The sequence below is a fragment of the Diachasmimorpha longicaudata genome, chromosome 1, assembly GCF_034640455.1.
Source record: "Diachasmimorpha longicaudata isolate KC_UGA_2023 chromosome 1, iyDiaLong2, whole genome shotgun sequence".
Taxonomy (NCBI): domain Eukaryota; kingdom Metazoa; phylum Arthropoda; class Insecta; order Hymenoptera; family Braconidae; genus Diachasmimorpha; species Diachasmimorpha longicaudata.
In genome coordinates, this window is record NC_087225.1 from 7,165,739 (window position 1) to 7,189,626 (window position 23,888).

Sequence of the window (23,888 nt, forward strand, 5' to 3'; positions counted from 1 at the left end):
TCCGGGCCCATTTCGCTCTAGGAGGCCCAGGAGCCGAGAAAAACGCGAAAAACTAGAAAAATCGACTTTAGAAAATTCCCGGACCCCTAGAAAAATCGGAAATCGTCTCACGAATCCAATGGTGCCAGCCAAATTGTCCTAGCTATGATATTTCCAAAGATATGGGCGAAAAACGGTATGAGCCCAAATGCGGGCCCATTTCGCTCTAGGAGGCCCCGGAGCCGAGAAAAACGCGAAAAACTAGAAAAATCGACTTGAGAAAATTCCCGGACCCCTAGAAAAATCGGAAATCGTCTCACGAATCCAATGGCGCCAGCCAAATTGTCCTAGCTATGATATTTCCAAAGATATGGGCGAAAAACGGTATGAGCCCAAATCCGGGCCCATTTCGCTCTAGGAGGCCCAGGAGCCGAGAAAAACGCGAAAAACTAGAAAAATCGACTTTAGAAAATTCCCGGACCCCTAGAAAAATCGGAAATCGTCTCACGAATCCAATGGTGCCAGCCAAATTGTCCTAGCTATGATATTTCCAAAGATATGGGCGAAAAACGGTATGAGCCCAAATCCGGGCCCATTTTGCTCTAGGAGGCCCAGGAGCCGAGAAAAACGCGAAAAACTAGAAAAATCGACTTTAGAAAATTCCCGGACCCCTAGAAAAATCGGAAATCGTCTCACGAATCCAATGGTGCCAGCCAAATTGTCCTAGCTATGATATTTCCAAAGATATGGGCGAAAAACGGTATGAGCCCAAATCCGGGCCCATTTTGCTCTAGGAGGCCCAGGAGCCGAGAAAAACGCGAAAAACTAGAAAAATCGACTTTAGAAAATTCCCGGACACCTAGAAAAATCGGAAATCGTCTCACGAATCCAATGGCGCCAGCCAAATTGTCCTAGCTATGATATTTCCAAAGATATGGGCGAAAAACGGTATGAGCCCAAATCCGGGCCCATTTTGCTCTAGGAGGCCCAGGAGCCGAGAAAAACGCGAAAAACTAGAAAAATCGACTTTAGAAAATTCCCGGACCCCTAGAAAAATCGGAAATCGTCTCACGAATCCAATGGTGCCAGCCAAATTGTCCTAGCTATGATATTTCCAAAGATATGGGCGAAAAACGGTATGAGCCCAAATCCGGGCCCATTTCGCTCTAGGAGGCCCAGGAGCCGAGAAAAACGCGAAAAACTAGAAAAATCGACTTTAGAAAATTCCCGGACCCCTAGAAAAATCGGAAATCGTCTCACGAATCCAATGGTGCCAGCCAAATTGTCCTAGCTATGATATTTCCAAAGATATGGGCGAAAAACGGTATGAGCCCAAATCCGGGCCCATTTCGCTCTAGGAGGCCCAGGAGCCGAGAAAAACGCGAAAAACTAGAAAAATCGACTTTAGAAAATTCCCGGACCCCTAGAAAAATCGGAAATCGTCTCACGAATCCAATGGTGCCAGCCAAATTGTCCTAGCTATGATATTTTCAAAGATATGGGCGAAAAACGGTATGAGCCCAAATCCGGGCCCATTTCGCTCTAGGAGGCCCAGGAGCCGAGAAAAACGCGAAAAACTAGAAAAATCGACTTTAGAAAATTCCCGGACCCCTAGAAAAATCGGAAATCGTCTCACGAATCCAATGGTGCCAGCCAAATTGTCCTAGCTATGATATTTCCAAAGATATGGGCGAAAAACGGTATGAGCTCAAATCCGGGCCCATTTCGCTCTAGGAGGCCCAGGAGCCGAGAAAAACGCGAAAAACTAGAAAAATCGACTTTAGAAAATTCCCGGACCCCTAGAAAAATCGGAAATCGTCTCACGAATCCAATGGCGCCAGCCAAATTGTCCTAGCTATGATATTTCCAAAGATATGGGCGAAAAACGGTATGAGCCCAAATCCGGGCCCATTTTGCTCTAGGAGGCCCAGGAGCCGAGAAAAACGCGAAAAACTAGAAAAATCGACTTTAGAAAATTCCCGGACACCTAGAAAAATCGGAAATCGTCTCACGAATCCAATGGCGCCAGCCAAATTGTCCTAGCTATGATATTTCCAAAGATATGGGCGAAAAACGGTATGAGCCCAAATCCGGGCCCATTTCGCTCTAGGAGGCCCAGGAGCCGAGAAAAACGCGAACCGCCCTGCCCCCCCTGAAAGACTTCGATGAAATTGCCAATGAGCGAGAGAGAAATATCTTTCCCCCTCTCTCTTCCTATGTCACTCACACTGGGTTATTCACGTCAGTAGTACTCGTGGCGCCCCGTCTCCTCGGGGGTGAAATCGTGTCGGTAATGTGGAGAAACTGGCGTCAGTCAAACCCCCCGAACTGAGCCTCTACTTTGGTCTATCCTCTTTGCAATTCACGACTGTAGGACTGAGGACGCCGTCGGACTAGCCGGCGTCAGTAAATCCTTATTATTGTTTTGAACACCTCAGCACTCACACCAGCGGAGAAATCACTTCCTGATCTGCATCTCGGAAAGAAAATATATATTTTTACACCTGCATTCGAATGACCTCTCTACACCTCAAGAATTGAGAATAATTTAGTCTACGTCCCTTCTTCACGAGAATGTAACCGTAAGTTTGTCCATTTTCACAAACTTCGTTCGCTTCATTCCCTTACACTGAGCCCATGAAGAAGCTACTTAGAACAGGACGACAATTCCTGCCACGAAAACAGTCCATGATCAATAATACTGCTCGCGACGTAGATATCGGCGTCCTATTCTCAGAATCAAAATGGCGCCGGTAGCCCAAAGATTTTTTTTGCACCCTCATGGACACCATAGATTTCGTAATGGCGTTGTAATACTTAACGCGAGTACAAAGGTAACTCTTTTCTTTCGCTTTGGAGTCATAGGGCTCAGAAGAACAACGAAAAAAAATGGGAATGGAAATTCGTTTATTCTCAAGTGCTTCAAAAATGAAAATATTCTCAAGAATCGATCGGCGTCAGAAATAGAACATCAAACAAACAAAACAAAAAAATTAGAAGGCAATTGAGGTTATTTGAAATAACGTCAAGTGAGCCTCAATCAACCACAAGATAAACCCACCCTCATATGACGAACGAAGGGTTGGACTCGTGACGTTATCAACGTCATTTTATTACTGGATGAGCCTCAGTCAGCATTAATACCCAGGATCAACCGTATTGCCCTTCCTTCCCAGATCGTCCTATTCGAAAAGTGACATTGGGAATGAATTCGTGAAACTAAAAATAAAACGTATCAGCCAGTCAATCGACCCTAGTCATTGTCTTTCGCGTGGTGCAGAGTGATTGAAGATATCGTATCAAGATAGGAATCGATAGAGGAATCTTCGATAAACTCACATTCGTCGACTTATGTCTCAAGTGTGTATCGCATTTAGTTTGTGGTCAAGTGTTTCGCGGCGGGCATTAGTGCAATTGAGGCCTTGATCATGAGCAAAAAACCTCCTGAAGCTCTGTCTAAGCCTTGAAAAATCTCAAACAGTGGATTAAATTGTTCGATAATAGAGGCCTCACAAATACGCAATCGTTCGTTAGAGATGCAGTGTTTTGACAAAGATTTTTGGGAGTTAAAAAGTGAGTGTTCAGTGAGTTGCAAAAATATGAGGAACGCCATTAGGGAAATTTCGTAGACAGACGATAATAGATAACAAAGTGGATCGAATGGCCCCACGATGGATCCGAATATTGACATTGAAATGGGTATTTTTGGTGGCATTTTCACCAGTTGTGAAGACGAGCTGTCGAGACACCGTGTTACCCCGGGATTGCGAGGCTCTTTGTATCAAGAATCAAACGACAATCCAGTGCGAACTTCGAGCAGCTGTGCTTCTTCCCAGAGACAACAGATTCGAAATTTCGTTGGCAAAAGTCATGCCTGTATTGGGTAAGTTATAGTTGTTTTACAAACAGAGAAAATTCGATAATAAGTACTGGAAAAGTTTGATGAATTTTGATCGAAGTGTCGTTGAGACAAAACTAACCAAATTAATTGGAATCTTTACATGATATTGGAGAAAAGATCCCTGTTTTTTTTGTAATTTTGAGGCCACATTATCCCAAATTTCCATTTTATTTGGTAATTTTTCTCTGAATGTAATTTTTCTCTGTATTGACATCATTGTTTTGATAATTGCTTTGGACCTTTTGGAGTGATTGATTTATCTCTTTGGCACAAGATTTGGCGGTGAGTAATGCCAGAAAACAGAGACTGCTACCAGACTGGCTCCAGCTGACGTTCATCCCCAGTGATGACCGGTGCGATGCCACTTATGCACAAATCGCTGCTATTGACAGTTATGCCAACTGTGTTCATCTATTTTTGGGCCCTGCCTGCGACTATTGTGTAGGTCAGTGAGTAATCTGGGATTCAATTACCTCGAAGTTGTTATGTTTTACGGGCTCTGATTTGAAACGACACTTTCTGGTTTTTTCTATTATTGAGATATTCGGTGGAGTTGGAAGTGAATTTTGAAGTGGTAAAAGACCTTCAAAATATTGAAAGTTTCGCAGATCTATTCATTTTTATGTGTATTGGAAAGACTCCCGGGCATAAGAATACAGAAAAGTAAGGAAAGCACACATCAGGGGTATTCACTAAAAAATTTATTTTTCACTGCAAATATTCGCTCGAAAATATTCTATCAAAAAAGTTAACAGCGTTCCCGATTTTATACAACAGATGATATTGTATTAATTTCTATAGAACTTTCTTGGTTCAAATTTCGTCTTTTTTATTGGATTTATTTAATGAGGTGAGACGAAAAAGTTTCACAATAAATCTTCAATAGAAACGCTTTTAGAGAAAATCGATGAGACTCCATGATTTGTTGCTGAGAATGTTCAGAATTTTCTTAATGAAATTGATGAAGTTACGCAAAATGATTGAATTAATACTCTAGTTTTTAGCCGCAATACTGTACATGAAAAATTAAAAAATAGAGACTGAAGAAACGACTAATGCAACAACAATCCCAACTCTGTATCATCAAACATAAATTTTATCCAATTGAATTTTTTACATCTCACAGCAAATGTCGGCAGAGTGGTGAAATTTTTAAACGCTCCATTGCTGACAACCGGTGGTTTCACCTTTGACTTCACAAATAAAAAAACCGAATGCTCAGACGAGTACTACATGACCACAAGAATCGGTGGCGTTGGCTTTCGAGACATCAGTCTGGCTTTCCTGGCTGTTATGGATCGGTAAGAATCCTCTCCCGAATTATCTATAGCAATGATCCTAATGGAGTTGACCTCCAGATACAACTGGAAGAAACTCCTCTTGATTTACGATCCCATGGGCCAGATGGGTGTCGCTGGAGAACATACGTGTCAGCTCATGATGAAGTCTATGGTGGCGTTTATCAAGAAGAGAGAGGACATTACTTGTGGAAATTTTGATATAGAAACTTACGATAGACAGGAGTATGGAAAGGTCTTGGAGAAGAGTATTGGGAACTCCTACAGTGGTAAGTCAGATATTTTTTTCATATTTTTATTTCGTTACCACAGAGCGTCAAGTGCAGATATCGACAGTTCGATGAGTTACAATTGCAGTTGACGTGCAATCAACCAGCGTAGGGGTATTTATTACAGTTGTAAATAATTTTTTGAAGCTTTGATTTTTTCCTTTGATGAAGAATGATTGCCTTAAATTAACAGTAATTAAAGATTGAAGTTTTCTCGTGACTCAAACAATCAACAATTGAAAGTTGAGATAGACGGGAAATTCAGGAAAAATAATTACCGAGGATATTTACACATGATGGAATAACTGTCTCGCACTTCGTTGGGTCTTTACGAAGTAGGTGTGGAGTTATTGGAAATCGAAGTGGGATAACGCAATAAAAGTCAGTTTGAACGAGAAACTGTTCGTGTTAGGGAAATGGCTAGTTCAGTGGAGGATTCTGAATGGAAAATAGCCGACATCAGCTCCCATTCTTGCCTTCGTTAGGGATATTATTGTTTATTGAGGTGGAAGGGGTGAGAGGTCTGACAAATGTCAATTAATTCAGGTATATGTCGACAACTCTTCGTGTTGATATACTCGACTGTGAGTTCGTGGGGAATAGATAGGGAATTAATCATCGCACTTAATCGGGTCAAGGAAGATCACGTATCAGCGCTGTTAGCTGATACATTCCACTTCGGGGGGTTCCTAATAAGGAAATAATTATTCAATTATGAGGTTTTTGGAATTATGGAGGATCCATAGTTTAGCATTTTTCACTTTTCAGTGGACATGCTGTAATTGTTCGAATTGAATTTAGGATTTTTCTTGTCATAGCGATATATTATGGTCCAGAACAATCGAGAATGCATTTATTTAAATAATGTATTCATGAAATTTGAATTGAATCATAGGAGAAATTAAAATTCCGATGATACTTGGGGAAAATTCATCCATCTGCTGCATTGGGGTCGATTTCTCATCTTGACTTTAGTAATCAATCATCGGGGATCGTAAGAAAGTGGGTATGATCATAAATAAATGCAATAGATATATTGTTATTACGCATTATACTGTAATCTTGGGCTAGGTCTTATTCTCGGTAATTCACGAGCCCGTGTATTTTGCGGGGTGTACTCATTATGCTAGCTGAGGGGCGAAACACGCAAACTCTCGACGGACCGCAGTTAATTAAGAGGGTGTGCTATGTAGTTGAAGCCCGCTGACTCCTAGCTCATGCCGTGTGATTAAACTGTTGTGCTGCTTTGTGACTTAAATTAAACCGTTAACTTGACTTGAAGGTTTTTAGGAATTTAGAAGGGATCTTTTAGGAACAGATGTACCCTCGGCATTTTTTTGGAGATAATGATTAGGGGGGGTATATTCAATTAATCTTTCCTTGATCGATGTACAACTTTATCGTTAATTCGTAGAGGTTTTGTTTCGATTAAGTAGACATTTCTTAATGCTGGGGAAATGGTTTATTCACTTCAACGTATATATAAATATTTCGTCAGAATTAATAGAACAACATTAATACATTAATTTCTGTCTTCTGGAATTCGGAAATTAAAAAAATTTTGACTTTTCTGCATTGTAGTCTTAATATTCATATCACCTCGTTACCACTATAAATTTAATGCTAAAGTATCTGATAACATTTCTCCCGATTCGAAAGACGTAACTCGGCCTGAATAGCACTCGCATGACGTTGAATTGCGTGTCTCGGAGTGAAGGAAGCAATTAAAAAAATTTTGTTTACTTTTTTTTACAATTTTTTTGAGAAATTACTGAATACCACGATAGCAAAACTGCAGTTTCATATTCATATATGAGTATCAATATAGATCATGGAGCTGGGTAACGGAGTTGTATCGAATTGTTATCAATAATTGATATAAAATTTAATCGATGTAAATTTAAAAAAAATAGGAGCAATATGTTTGATGATTCGTGCAATCTATTTCTGGAAATCTTCAATGACGCATTCTATCTTTATTATTTTTCTTTGTTTTTATCAGCGACAAATGTCGAGATTTTCAGATATTCATTTAATAAATATGCGAAACAGAATTATAAAATGTCCAGCGATTTCATTAGACATTTGGATTAAATTTCCTACGATATAGCCATATGATATAAATATGTCATCTGCAATATAAAAAATCACTGTGACTTTTGCAATAGAATTGCGGTTCTTGTTTAACTCGATTAACTCGATTTTTAATATTTCTCTGTTATAAATGACATGTTTATGCATGATGAGCTCATATTTGAACCTAGATTCCTTCCAGGACTGGATCGTCTCCTGTAATTCTGGATGAACTCAGTCTCCATCTTCAATTAACAACCATTTCGTAAATTGCAATGGTCTAACAATTACCCTGTAATCAACCCACACCTGTAGTACGGGCCTGATGTTCGTTTAATGGCTCCCTATCGCTTCGACCCGGCCTTACCCTCCCTCAATGGAAAATCATCCGGGCGTAACAGTGAATTAACTGGGCATTCCATCATTCGGGAATATTGATGGTGATATTCGAGTCTGTGACACGTGGAATGATAATACAATGATCAACACTTTTGTGTTTGACGAATTCGATTATCACTCAGTACGTCATCATAATGTTGATATTACTCTTTTGGGTCGAAGATTATTTTCCCTTCACGATTATTTTTAATAGAATATTCACATTATTCTTATTTAATCGTTCTTTGTGGATAAATGATATCCTTTGCAAGGTCGGGGGGTGAAGAGGAGGGAGACGGAACTTATGGGTCGCTTGTCCCGCTAAATAAATCAAAATGAGTCAGTTTATTGCAGCATTTTGCGTCTCCTGCAAATATCTAAGTTATGAAGTACAGAGGGGATTATTCTTAAGTGGTTAATTGGAGGAATATCGTGATGACGAATCAGTCGGGTCGTTATCTTCTAATCATTCAGAGAAATTGATAATGGTGCGTAGATATGGGGCACGACACCTTGAAAGTGTATCCATTTCAACGTTATCGGATAGAGAAAAAAATTGCATATTATATTGATTATTTATCGAGGAAAAAAAATCTTGTGCCAATGATATTCATTAATTACAGGAAAATTAGCTTGGCATTAGTATGTTTAATGGACATATATAAATTTGTTGGTGGCAAGTAAATATATCTGACGAAAGATTTTTTTTTATTATATTGATTGAATATATCCATATGTTATATTCATAATCCTACGTGGGATCGACGGTTCGCCCTTTTTCAAGAGTCACAAGTTCAACTACATTCGAACTTTTGACTGGGGTATAAAATAAGTTGATTCCGTACTTTACCCAGTCCCTCCATATTAAGCCGTGGTCGTTGACTTGAAACATGAGTTTTTTTTGGTACCGGGAAAATCGTACTCCCGAAAAATCGTCCATTCGTGTTCATGTTCTTTTGAAGTGTCCCTAAAACTTATGCCGACATTCAGATGAATTCTCCATGAAAAAAAATTGCTCGTCACGTCGCGTAGAAGTTCTGAAAATTTCTCTGTAAAAAAACTAATTTATAAAATGCAGGGTAGATAAATCTTAAGTGGTTAATGGAGAGAGTATCGTAGTGAAGTAATCGAAAAGTTTTAATACTAGATGTTCATGTTCTCGTCCTCCTTAAAACTTATCTCACTCCGGATATATTTAATTTTATATCACCCAATCTTTCCACCTTTCTTCATCAAAAGCCTCAGTGCTTTGTGTATATCCTCAGAATTTCAGTTCTGGGTCGTAACTCTATGGTGAAAGTGTTGGGAATAATAAACTGGTGTCTCTCATTTCCAGGGGTCTTGCCAGGTGTCTTCTGAGCATCACTTTCTTGGCGAATATAATACGTGTGCGTCATGTTGAATTTCATGATGCTTTTAACATCATTAGGGGGCTGCGGAAATTCATTTGGTTTGCTCGTGTAGGGGTATATGGGGGGTCTGGATGATGATACGCTGTGCATTATCGATCTTTGGGGAAGTCGTAGGTGTAGGGAAATTTTAGTGTGAAACTGGATAATCAATTTAGAGATGAATTTTCGTCTTGAGGGGGTTGAGAATTAATGGAAGGAAGTGACGAAAAACTTTACTGATTCATGAATAGTTTAAATAGGCTCAATTGTTATTGCTACTTATTTGAATAGTGTGAACAAAATTAGTTTAACCAAGGACTGAGTTTTTTGACAGAGGAAAACGTATTATTTGTGTCAGTTGATTCTGGTAATTTATTCATTGATGCACAGTGAGAGAAATCAATGCGGACTTTCTGGGGCATCGATCGGTGTTGAATTAAGAATGAATTTTATAGACGATGTTCTACAGTAATTTTACCACTGCAATTCCACACCGGAAACGGTGTGGACTTATCTGCATACCGAATGATGTTAAATCAGTTTTTTTACAGTGTGACATTTTCATTTGAGAATGAGAGAAATTAAAATTCTAATGAGCAGCTTAATTTTTTTTTTCTGGAGAACAGCAGTGACGAGATTTGGATAAGTCTTTTTTCACCTTTTTACTGTGCGTGATGTTGAATTTTATGAGATTTTTTATATTCTTGCGGAAAATGTGATGACTCGTTCTCGTCCTGAAGAGGTTGAGAATTATTGAGATGGAGTGATGGAAATTTAAGTGCTTCATGAATAAATTAAGTAGCTACAATTATTATCATTCCATTTTTTGTTATCTTTTGATTTATTCATTGGTAGAATTTTAATATAAAAATGTGAGGGATGAAATTTCTGGTCTTAAGTTTTTTCTGGAGAAGAGAAGAGATGGAACCGACATAAGCCTTTTGGCGGCTTTTTTATGTTGTATCATACTGAATTTTATGAGTTTTTTATATTGTTGGAAGAAGTGCAATACGTGCGTTGTTGTAGCGATAACAATCGATATATTTTAGAACGTTGAGAAAGTCATATTTATGGAAAATTTATAGCCCTTTACAGGATCACTAAGTTAGCATTTGATTTATCGATTGATTAAATTTTCATTTGTGAATATGAGGAATTCTGGTACGTCTGATAAGTGTTTTAAGACATTTGTTTCTGCAGAAAGGAAATATAAGGCTGATATAATCCTTCTTTTTTCATTTTTTATGGTACGTCATGTTGAGCTTCATAAAATTTTTTATATCATTATGGGAGATGCAGAAGATTCATGATGATGTTCTGCGCATTATTGAACTTTGAAAAAGTCGTAGGTACAGGAAAATTGTAACGTAAGATTGGATAATCAATTCTCATCATTTACCTACAATTTTTCGTAGGAAGCAAAATTAAATTAATTCAATAGTTTAATTAAATAAATTCAATAGTTTAATTAAATTAATTCAATAGTTTAATTAAATTTATTCATCGATTACGTTTTTATTTCCCTGCGAGAAGAATAAAATTTCTGGTAGGTGTCTAACGATTTTTTCTTGAATATGAAAGGATAATCATTTTTTCAGTTTTTGACGGTGTGTCAGGTTGAATATGATGGGTTTTTTTATATTGTCAGGGGAAATGTAAGGGATTCATGATGATACTCCGTATATTATGGAACTTTGAGAAAGTTGTAGGTGTAGGAAAATTTTAGCATGAGACTGGATAATCAATTCTTGTCCTGAGTAGGTTCTGAATTGATGGAAGGGAGTGATGAGAAGCTTAATTGCTTCATGAATAAATTAAATAGTTTCAATTGTTAACATTTCATTTCCTTCAATTCATTCAAATCATACATTCATCATGATAGTTTGATTACGAAGATATGAAGGATTATTTTATCCTTTGCGTCAGGATGTGGGGATGAAGGACAGTGAGCTTTTACAATATCGCTGGTGGTTTATAAAAGCTTTTTCTAGTCTATGGAAATTTCTATATACCGAGTAATCGATCAATAGTCCATCATTCAGAGTTAATGCAAAATTTTTAAAATAGAATTAAATTTCCGTCCGCCATAACTCAATTTATCTGGTGATTTTTCACCAAGGTTTTTCGCTGCGTGAATAAGGGCAATAAGAACTGAGGAGCAGTCTCTTTCGTGACAGAGTAAATGTGGTAAAAGCACGTGTGAATGACCGTGGGATATCACCACTGGATATACCACTGTAAAAGCGCATTCACTTGCTACTGAATTCAACGAAGGCCCGAGGTAGATAAGAAGAAGGGGGAGAAGAATGTGTTGAGAAATGGACCGAAGGGTGGAGGCGCGTGCGCGCTTTTATCCCTACTTTCTGGTGGTGCTAGACTGGCGGGAGAGTTATATCCCCCGTTGTGTAGTGCACCTCGTTTTGGCTACCGTCGATGTCATTGTGCACACGCTGACGCCGGTTGGGTGGGAATATGTGAATGACGAGTGGTTTTTTCATTAATGTGAGCTTAATTTTTTCTTATTAAATAAAAAATCAATAAAATGATTAAAGTCATTCAGATTTTTCTCTCTAAAATTGAGGAATAAATCACAGGATTTGAGGGATTTAAGGGATAAAAAATTTTAAAGGCATTTGAATAGTTGCAAAATTTGATGGAAATGCGGTTAAATAGTGAAGTGTATGGATGAATGAAAATGTGTCGTGTTTGGATAATTGAATATTTTTTATTGTAATTCATCAGTGTAGTTATGTGTCTGCATAACGTCCAAACGTCTTCCGTCTGGTGCACGTGCGGTGTACGACACGTCGAGGTGTCACGACGTATCAACTTTTTCGTGGAGGAATTCACAGAAATCATGTGGGAAAAGTGAATGGGAATTAAAATTCGTGGAATTTTATGGATTCAAATGTCTTTATTAGCTTTCATCTGTCAATTGTGAGAGCTCAATGATGTGCCCACTCAGTTTTCCATGTTGTTTTTTTTTCATCTGCGAACCGCCTCGTTAAAACTGAAAAGAACACGAGAGTGCTTTCAGCCGGTTGAATGAAGGAAATTGGGAATGACGAGGATTTTCTGAAAATTGGGGGGAAAGCTTGTTTTCAACTCTAAAAACTGATTCTCATCGACAAGCCTTCGAGGTAAAATGAATCTTCTTGAACCACTCATAAGTCTTGACTGAATAGAATGATTTGAATGAAATAGGACTGGTTTGAAAACTTGAAAACAAATCTTTGGAATGAAACAAAAATTATTGCGTTTTCCTCTCACGCTCCTCAGTTATTGGTGGTTTAAAAAAAAGTTCATCTTGCGAGGGAGAAACCCAGAACATTGAATAGAAAATTCTAGTAAATGTCCAATCGGTCTGTCGAAAACTATTGCGATGAAATTAGTCAAAATAATTCGATTCTGATATTTTTACTGTTCGGGGATTCGCGTTTGATTTCAGCAAAGTCATCGAACGCGGTATCCATCCGGAAACTGGAAGTGATCTCATTAGTCATGATTGCGAAACCTCGGCAACTAAGAATTTGAATTATTATTTGATTTTGCGCGATGAGGAGGACAGAAATCGGGCGAAAAAATTTGGAAAATTCTGGTCAAAGAATTCCTGCAAAAATACCTCGATAAAAAAGTGTTCAACAGAGGAATATAATTCCACGGATTCTTTCAATGAAATACTTTCTGTTAAATTTTTTTTTGCAAACGGGTGAGGAAAGGGGAATTATTCAATACGGATCCAATAGAATGTGCTACCGAATCAATTTTATTTTTCTTCTTCAATGCTCCTCAGAAGTCTTGAAAGATGTGAGATATAATATCCTTCTATCTCAAAGCGAGACAAAATTTCTTCAAATTAAAATCATAATTAATTATCAATGTTACCAATTTCTATACCAAAGGCCCTCTCCGAATCGACTTTCTTCCCACACACAATCCTTTGCACTCAAATTCTGCTCGAAGTTATTAGAAAGTTGAGGATGATTGATGTATCCCTAATACCCAATACGTAACTCCTTCAACATCTGGATCACGAAACCGTTATCTCACACGTGGACCTGTTCCACTTGTTGGATAATTCCATGAATATCCTTCTGGGAGGGGGAGCATTGCCATGTAACAATTGAGAGCACAGTACCTTGGGAGGATGGTGTTACCTTCTGGCTCGGGTGAATATCAATTGTCTCAGTGGAACTAGTACGTAGTTTGCACCACGTTGGCCAGTGGTTTAATCCCTTTGATATACAACAATGGAAATAGGTGTAGGAAATTGTACAGTTGGCTGGTTGCTACACCAAACTCCAGTTTCAATTTGCATCGAGGATGGATGCACGTCAGATATTGCAATTCGTGGTGAGGGATTTAGTGGAAAATCTGTTATTCACGATTTATGATAAATGATCAGGCAGTTGGGATTTTCCTCTTCCCCCACGTGACATGTGGCATTCTTTTATTCATTTCTTGGGATTTATTTTCACATGTGAATCTACCATTACAGGTTCTATTGATGGGGTGCTATAGTTGCTTTCCACATTTCAATTCGGAAGAGACAAAAACTAACAGAACTGTCATCTAAAGTTGAACCTGCTGTTCATAGGACATTAAATCCGACGCTTATGACATCATCTGGAATAAGTCGTAGACGTCGCTGAGGCACTGGGGTCTGAGTGTTCTTATCTGTGATAGAAATTTATATAGGCAGTTAGGATATTTGCAGATATTGTTGGATTAAGATTTTCCATAGTTTTTTTATGTAATCTGATACGTAGAAAATTTCGCTGTATATGAATAGTGTCGAAGTTTGTTACAGTAAAAGTGCTAGTACTTTTTCAATTTTTCGATTCACCACTTGAATTTGTTTCATTGCTAAAGGCTCTTCAATTTTTTCATTTGTTTTTTGAATGGTACTGTTTGACCGGGAAATATTGATGCGTCATACAGAGGAGATCTATTCAATCCCCTGAAATTCGTTCATTTTTTTTTAAACTAAATTTCGTGTTGGTATATTCATACGAGAATTTTGTTGGTCATCATCACGAGAAAAATCGAACTCCCATTAACGTGTTTCACCGAACGTTATTTTTTCTGACCACTGCAATTGGGTATTTTCCAGAGTGTTTTCAAATTGCGTTTGACGTCTCGTAAAAGCCCTAATACTTCTACAGTTTCCCATTCACAGTTCCAATTCTTTTTTACTGCTGAAGACTCTTCAATTTTTACAATTGTTTCCGACCCGAGGTCGACGTAGTAAAATCGAAGTTTTTTTTCATTCCAAGTTATTCTTTTGAGGCCCTGAAACGGGGTTTAATTTATTTGAATGGTAGAATTTGGAGGGTCAAACAGCTTGGATTCGATTCACTCTATCACTTGCAATTCTCTCTTCTTTTCACTATAAAATTCCCTGTGGGTACATTTATTTATACGACCGACCGAGCAATTTAACCACTTTGGCCACCGTCATCGGTCTGATTATCATAAGGTCAAATCTATTCAAAATATAAACATGAATTCGTATTATTGGGAAAAAGTAATATTATTCGCCGATCACTGCCCAGTAATATGTTTCACCAAATGTTATTTGTCTCGAAGAGGAGGATTGATGGAGCACAGTAGTAGTTTAAAGAGTCCAATCAATCGCCTTCAGCACGAGAAGTGTTGAATCAGACAATTTGAAATTAAATTCTCATTATTCCACTGTAATGGTACACTGGGAATTTTAATAACGTCTCCACTGTTCAGACCCATTCAGGATTGGAATTTGAATCCAGTGGCTTGAAGGGCTTCCAGTTCACTATCTCGTATTCCCTTTTACCAATGTATATCTGTATCTCGAAGTGGTTGAACTCGCATTTCCGAACGAGTATGATCATTCGTTCTTACAATGCTTCAATACAAATGGCGTTATTCCATTTGGATTCCTTATAACGAGATAGAAAAGGTGAAGGGAGAGAGTTGGATTGAATGCAGTGAACGGTAGCATAAGGATCAAGTTTGGCATGTTAAATTATCACGTCTCAAATCACATTATCAAAGGCACATACATCCGCTACGAATTTTCTCATTACTCTATGAATTTATTCGGTGATTGTTGTATTGGAAATAAAAAATACAATCTATTGACGTGAAATTGATTACGAAATTAAATGGTTAATTTTATTTGATATGATGTTGGTATTTGGATAAAATATGCTCTGCATCAGAATTTTTTATTTAAAACTTTTCGTGAAACTCTGGGGGTGAAACTGTGCAGGTACCATTTACTTGTTGTTGGCGTTTAATTTCCCATTTTTGTTTGTATTTGATGGATGTTCAAGCTTTCAACAGAACATTTTCTGAATAAAGTTAAATTTCCCAACGGCATTCATCATGTTTCATAATTGTCTTGATACATTTAGCAATTCATATCCACCATAAAAAAAATGTTTTGTATTCTTCATAATTGAATACTAAGTGGTTCAAAATGTACTTCGGTAATGAATCTTAATGAACTTCTAAAGTACCTTCTCATTTTTTAATCCAGAAGACACCGAGGAACGCTTAAATTCCAACAAACTTTAATTTCCCCACGGCATTTAAGTCTTCGTATCTGCTAATTGTAATGAACACAGTACGTTCGCATTTTCCAAGGTTCACTGAGTCTTTGCGAATCATTTTTCTTACTGACCCAACTTTATTATCCCTTATCACGTTTTGTCGTGTAGCTTTTTGGCTTTTTTCATGAGATTTCTACGCGTTGGTTTAATGAAAAAGGTGAGGGTTTTGGAGGATAAATTTATGGCTAGTACTGTGTATACGCTAGGTGGGCTATTAGAGGTTGAGACGAGGTTTGGCTCATATAGGGTCGAATGTAATTTGCGGTGCAGCACGCGATTCCGTTGTAGGCACGCAGACACCAGCTCGGCTGAGTAATTTACGCAAATCATTTTGGCTTCGATAAATAAATTTCATTCATCGCACGACTGATTACGTTCCGGCGATAGTTTTTCTTTCATGTTTAACGTCCATTTGGAGGATTTGGGTGGGAGACTAGAAATCCTCTCACTGACGTTGTACTATCAAAAGACCAAATTCCATATATTCAATTCGTTGTAGACGCTTGACATATCAAGAGAGCAATAGTTCATTCCATTTATTCTCTGTCTTCTAGTTGCCATGAAATGCCCTTTTGCATAAAACAAATTTGATTTTGATGGAAACTCAAAGCGTTGAAATTTCATCTACTTTGTATTTTACTTCTGGAAAAAAATTAATATTCTTTAATTCCATAACAAATCGAAATTCTGTGACACCTTCACTTCGTAGGGGGTATGTAGACACTGGGTAAATTGGTTAATTCACTTAAGACCCTCTGACGAACGTTTCACCGTCACAGGAGCCAGTTCAATGCATTACAAATGTTTCCCATAGCCAGAAGGCAACAGTTGCTATCATTTGTCCTCCAGATTCGTCTCTCTTCTATCCTCCAGTTGCTTTGAATTGTCCTGTGGCATAAAATAAATTTGGTCTCTATGCAGATTCAGACAGTTGCAATTTTATTCTCCTTGGATGTTACCTCTCGAAAAAGAACTCGTAGCTCCTTCAAGCGAATAACAAACCCCAGGTCTGAGACAGTTTCATTTCACAGAAGGTATGGAGATACCAGGTTAACTAGGCAATTTATGCAAATTATTCTGGCTTCAATAGATGGATCTGATTTATTCCATGACTGATTATGTTTTCCTGGCGGGTTTTCTCGAATGCTCAAAGACCATTTGGAGCATTCGGGTGAGATTTATGAGAGGCTGTAGGAATTTTTTGATGGATGTTTCGCTACTAAAAGAGCCATCTACTGAATTTGTTACACATTTTTCATGCACCTAGAAGGGAATAGTTCCTGACAATCTGTTCGTTAGTTTCATGTCTTTTCTATTGTAAGGTTTCTTTGAATTGCCCTTTCCCATAGAACACATTTGGTCTGTACAACCTCAAGCAGTTGCAATTTTATTCTCTTTGTATTTTACCTCTCGAAAAAGAATTCATATCCCCTTCAAGAATAACAAACCCAAGTTTTGAGATACCGGGGAAAGGTTGTGATTGAGTTGGCTGGTATCCTGGTACATCTCAGTGGGGGGATCAACACGAGTTCACAATTTTCAGGTGAGAGTAGAAAATTCAACGAATTGAATGCATGTGAAGAATCGCCAACAAAACGAGTGAAAACATCAAAATTCAATATTTCAAGATGAAGTCAATGATTTAAACAATTAAACCAAACGACTCGTAACAAATTTTAGTGCTGGAAAATGTGTGTGAAGTTGACGTCAGTAGTGACTACAAAAAATCCAACAATAAATTAGATAACAAAATGAATAAAACAGAGAAAATGTGGAAGTGGAGGCTGCGAAAGTGTTTAGTGATCTGGTTGATTTTTTGGGGGATGGGTGCGTATGCTGATGGCGCTGCTATCTCACCGAGTCCCCGGGAATCCTCGACTGGGCCTTTAGAAGTGAGTAATGATGTCCTCAAGACCACAAAACGCGGAACAGTTAAGCTGGCTGTGATTGCACCTGCTGATCCCCATCATGAGCTGAGTCTCCCTCGTATTTTACCAGTAATCACTCTTGCTGTGAGAAGTGTCAGATCTGTCAAGGGTCCACTACCAGGCTGGACAATTCACGTCAACCATCGTGACTCCAAATGCTCAAGCACTCACGGATCACTAGCTGCTTTCGACTTTTACATCAATCGGACAGCAGGTCAATTGTCATTTGTCTTTACGCCTTTATTTTTGAATTTTCTTCTCCATGAAATTTCATTCATTGGTAACGAGAAAAATATCAGGCAGTCGGTGGGTTAATTGAATTTCTCTCCCGTCTACCGCAGATGCTTCTGATTCAGTTCATTTTTTTTTCTTGTCGGTTAATACAGAGAAGTTGCACGATTTACCTACTGTTTTATGGGAAAAGTTTATAACTAAAGCGCATGAATCAAATTTCCTATGTGTTTTTCTTTTAAACCATTTTTGGCATTTACATACTCGCATCTGTTTGGTAAAGTACTTTTTGCGTGAGGGGAAGTTTAATACTGTTGGACAGCTCGTTTGGGCTTTCGGAAGCTGCTCATTTTAAAGTTCAGGCGTTGCTTTGTGTGAAGATTGGGATAGGGGGTTTATTGGAAATTGAATGGAGTGCGGTAGCAGTTTTTTTTATAATAATGTATTCTTTAATTATGAGATAGCTGAGGAGGTGTATCCATTTTTCTGCGCTTTAATTTCGTGAAAATTCTGGCATTTTCATTATGATGATCGGGGGATGTATAAAACTAAGATTGTCTACCCTCCATTAGGCAAATCAATTCAAATTTCCTGGCGATCCATCGAGTCCAGATATAAAGCTAAACTACTTGCGGTAACTTCGACAAATCTCATAAATATTGTTAGCATTTTTTTGAATTGTTGATTCGCCTATTGGGAGCCTCCAAGAATGAGAATGAAGATCCAATTTTTTGGGGATTCTTGGGACTTTTGGTGGTCAGTAATTGGATGAGCTTTTTGAAATTCTAATGATAGTGAGAGGAAAATACGTAATGGGTTGGCATTCGGCTCCGTTGGCCAATCAATCCTCGGTGATCGTTCATCAAATATCGTGGTGAACATTGGCCATTCCCGAGGTACTGAAGCACACTGTGGGGATCGGTGTTCCTGGTGGTTTGAATTGACCGCCTGCGGTATTACCACACGGGGGTCATTAGGATTTACCACGTCGATGGGAAGTATAAAAGGTGAATCGGAGGGTTAACTGGGTGTGGTGACACTAATTCTGGGGTAAGACTCAATTGTTCTCGGGGTTTAATTCGTGGGAGACAAAAGGGAGAAGAAATTTCTCTTTTCTTTGTTATCCGTTCCATGTCCTGGTAATTCTTGCGGGAACTTAACGATTGAATGATTTTATTCATAATTTTAAACATAGTAATCAATCGCTGTTGATTGGAAGACTTTTTAAATATTAGAATTGATTTTATTTAGTTTTTTTTCCATTGGCTATTTCTATTTTTTGACAATTTTTAAATACTGTTTAGTCTACTGATCCAAAATTATTGATTCTAAATTTCTTTACGCAGCATAATTTTCCTATAAAGTGAAAGTTATACTTTTGTAAAAAACGAACATGAACATCCGGCGATTTCCCGCCTCTTATCACTCATAAATGCTGCAACAATAATTAATAACCCCCGGTCCAATCACAACTTAATAAATCACGCGAAATTGAAATGTAAATAGATCCACTCTAATTAATAGTGTTCACTATAATAATTCACTCCTCCACATCACATCATTACATATAATCCTCTTGACCCCCACACTTCTTCCCCATTGTTCGAATATCAGTTCATGATATACGACTTCACTTGTCAATTCTCTATTTCAAATTCAGAGGCCGATGAATCTAGACGTTTCCCGTGTTTGTCACATGAGTTAGCGAGGTTGTCAAAAACTTTTGGTTGGACTCTAAGTCGCACAAATTTCTCAGGAGACCGGTGTTAGACGCGTGAAACTTTCAAAACTTAGTACAATAGAAATTTGTTTCACTTTATGGACACATGGTGAATATTCGCGAGGGGAAGGGCTAGCGGGGAGAGAATGTGTGTAGAGAAATAGAAATAGCAAAAGGAGAGACAGAAATAAATTTTTATTCCTCTGAAATCTTATTGACTTACATTTGTAGATTCATTACACAATTATTTTTATAGGCAATTTCTAATGGGAAATATTTTATTTAAAAATGTTATTACGCTTTTAGCGGCGCAGCTCTGAATTTTGTCTCGAGAATGGAGATGCTGATGGAAGCTTCAGTGGAAATCTGATGGAATTCTTTCGGGGATTCCTGGCGTTTGGAGGAGATAAGATATAAGTGTTATGCAGGCGTTAAATTCTTCCATAAAATTTCACTCCGCCAATTAATTCTCAGAGTAGTTAAGAGTGAAGGCGAATTGCGGTTCGTTTGTCCTCACGCTAGGGATACTCATCAAAGTACATGTTTTCAAACATCAGGATGAGGTCATTGTGCAGCTGCTAAAAATCTTCCCCTCCACATTGAAGTAAAAAAATTGAAATGAGACTCAAACGGTCACTCAACTACTTGACGACTTTCTCTCGATTTATTTTTTTTTTCCTATTTCTTAGGCATCTCTTTGGCCATCTTAAATTACTTCATCTTGTCTCAAATGCCGCTTAATTAATGGTTAATTACACGCGTTGAGACCGCGCTTCGGTTTGAATTAATAAAACCCTATTTCGAGGTTTCTTTCGCTGGATGGTCTCGTCCCGGGGAAAATCATGTCCAATTGTCTGGAGATTATATTTTTAGACGAGGGGAAGTTTTTTTGCGAGGTTGGAAATTATTATTTAATGATAGCCAGGGAGGGACAATACTTGGGAAAAAATTTTTAGGGGCTTTTGTTGCTTAATTTTTTTAGGAATCCTTTTGGTGGAAAAATGTCTACCAAATGAAAAAAATAGAACAATTCGAGCCCAAGAATTTTTGTACCGATTGAATTTTCATTAAATTTTCCCATTTTTTCGGAGTTTTCTTGTTGATGGAATTCATTTCAACATTTTCATTGAATAATTAACTATTTAAAAAGGTAAAATAATTATAATTGTAATAATTGTAAGATGAATATGAATTTAGATGATTTATATGACAAATATCATCATCAAAAATCGTAGCTAAAAAAATTCTATTAAATTCAAAGCGTAAAAATTATTTCTATGGGTAAATATACAGCTCAACACAAGAAGCAAAAAATCTAGGTTGCGATAAGTCTCATAAACCATCCGAGTTTATCCTCAGAACCAACAAAAATGAGCGAAAAAAAATTGTTATCGGAAGAGTTAAATATTGTGTGTCGTCTGTCTGCATCTCTATTTTCTGTTTCCCGAGGGATTTTTTTGAGGGTGAGGATACAGTTTGATGAAATCAAGTTTCTCCATCTCAATTTGTTACTTTAATTCTCATTTAATTTACGGATCGCCTCAATTATCTTTTCACCAGGAGTTTCAACATTTTCTGGAAGAATTTTTAATCATCCAGAGGTCGAGGAGATATTAAAAGTTTTTTCATGAGTTTTTCTGCATTACAGGAAAACGTGGAAGGATTATAGGAGTGTGTATCTGGATAATAGTGTCGAGTACAACTGTTGTGCTATAGTAAATGTATATATTTTAAATCTTTCGTTTTATACGTCACGTGTGGATTACATCCGATTCATTTCAAAAACATTGAAGAGGGGTAGATAGGGGTGGGGCAATAGAACAGGGCAAAGAAATTAAATTTATTCGTATTTTCAATTAAAACACGATTTCATTTCAATGAATTGAGAATCGAGGAAACAAACGTGAACATGAGCGTGAAGATTTTTCAAATGAACAACTCTTAGAATAAATTAATCATTTACAAGTCCATAGTGATATTCATAGGAAATTATTTTAAATACCGTATGACGCTGATTTCTGAACTTTCAAAATCATTCTCTCGTAGGTGAAATGTGAATCAGGTTCTATTTCATTCATGACTTCATAGAATAAAATATTGAATTTCGTGTAGGGAGTGAGATTATCTAATTTCATTTTATTTTTCATGAGAATTGCACAGGTAATTGTTCCATTGAGTGCGAAGGAACATATTCTATGTATTGCCAATGGAAGCTCACCGTGCTCTGGTAGTTCTCGATGCGATTACGTTCAATCCTCTTTAGAGGGAAGATTATTTTTGAAATATTTCTCATGCGTTGTATTTTAATCCTCTTCTATTCTGAATAAGTGGAAACGCTGATATTTTGGATCGGTTGTTTAACCTCCCGTTATTTCGTATCATTGATGTTTCAATTCACATTTTTCTGCATTTAGAGGAAATCTAGCATGAATGTTCAAGCGCAGTTATTGCACACGTGGTTTCCGCTGATTTGTCAATGAACACATTAGTTTATTTTTTTTATTTTACGAAGCCGTTATGGTCGTGGCTAAGTAACGGAAGCATGAAGCGTATGGCACCGGGAATTTCGAATTAATTTGTAACGTTAATGAATGTCATAGCCCATTCTGATGATTAATTCCAGACTTTTCGTTATTATTGGAATATTCACATGCGAAAATTCCACCTCTACTGCATCACTTTATTTTATTTTGGTATCGAATTTCATTGAAAACCTATTGAATATTCAACAAAAAATAATTGTTATGACATTTCAATAGATTTTGCTGCGAGTAAACTCTTAATTTTCGAAATATTCCAGTTATAACAGAAAATATTACGTGCGAAAAATTCAGGTACTAAAAATTCTAAGTTTTTTGGGTTGTGATAATTTTCCAAATGTATTACACGCAAATCACGTTTCCCTAAATACTAATTTCACCCTTAGGTGAGGTTCTTAATACATTCACGTGGAATTTACACTTCAAGGGCGTAAAGCTCCTTTATCATTTTTTCTGGGCGCTCAAATCGATAAATTCTATTCAGTTACCCCACTGCTAGACCGGTTTATGGGGTCAGACAGGCTATAGAAGATGTCGGAGAGAAAACCGAAAGCGCACGATGCCTGCCAAGTGGAGAATCCTGTCGGTCTCCCGTCAACAGCCACTCGAGTCCTTCATCCCCATAAACTCCGAGCACTTCCAAGCTCATAAGGGAAGCCCCCACATGTCTTCAACTCGACTGCAGGGTAATCAATGGAAATATTGCTGGTGATCTATAAAATCATAGGGCATTCATGCGGAATGATCCCCCTGGGGGAGTTGGATATATACGCAGTCTCATCCGTAATCCCTCGTTAAAAATCATGCGGCATTTGTTCCACCCGTGGTCAAAGACATTTTCCAACGTTCTCTCGTGTGTTCAAAAAAGAATATTCACATATAACAATACAGATAAGTCTCCCTTTGATGTTTATCCTATTTTTGTACGTTTGATTTTATTTTTCTATCGCTTTTGTCGGAAAAACCCGGGGGGACGCGTTGAAAAATTGACGATATATTGTTATACTTTATATCCAATTCTTCTTGGAGATGAAAGGATTTAAGAAGGGAGAGGGCGTTGAACTTGAGTCTGACAATCGGCAATAGAACAGTTGATAATGCGCATCAGAATATTGGGCGCTGGAGAATTGAATGGTTCGGGAGGAACTAACGAATATTTAGTTCTTCTAATTGAACTGCACCATTCGATAACAGTTACCGAACCTTGTTAATGGCAACTGAAGTCTCCTATCAGTGGGAAAAACAAAAGCCTGATTTTTTTCAGTTTTTATTGTTCCGTGGAAAAGTCCCAATTTGAATGAAAAGTTGAAATCAACTAGGGAATTCTTCACTAGCACAAATAAAAAATATTTATTATTGAGACTTTAAATATTGATTGTTTTAAATTCAAGAGTAAATACCCATTTTGCAACTTAATTATTTCTTACTTTAAACAATCTCTTGTTTCCATTTTTTTTGTTTCATGCAATTGAAAAATTTGAGGATTTTAATTCAATCAGTTGTTTACTTGATGAAATTGATAAAAACTCCCGGACTATTCATCTGATAATAGTCTGTCATCCGCAGGAGTCCATGGAGATTCAAAAT

General features: G+C 37.6%; 1 protein-coding gene across 4 annotated transcripts in view; it reads left to right on the top strand.

Moving 5' to 3' along the window:
* Positions 1-2,330: 2,330 nt before the first annotated feature.
* The window catches only part of LOC135164642 (atrial natriuretic peptide receptor 1), an 80,135-nt gene continuing 58,577 nt past the window's right edge, over positions 2,331-23,888 (top strand). Inside the window, exons 1-4 of one of the 4 annotated variants that reach the window (XM_064125190.1) lie at positions 2,331-3,862; positions 4,155-4,325; positions 5,007-5,181; positions 5,239-5,447. In XM_064125190.1, coding sequence (XP_063981260.1) covers positions 3,640-3,862; positions 4,155-4,325; positions 5,007-5,181; positions 5,239-5,447 — 778 coding nt within the window. In that variant the 5' untranslated portion in view covers positions 2,331-3,639. Of the gene's footprint in view, positions 3,863-4,154; positions 4,326-5,006; positions 5,182-5,238; positions 5,448-11,671; positions 12,430-17,425; positions 18,025-23,888 lie in introns of those variants that run through there. The other 3 variants (XM_064125216.1, XM_064125198.1, XM_064125208.1) reach the window with 3 other exon arrangements.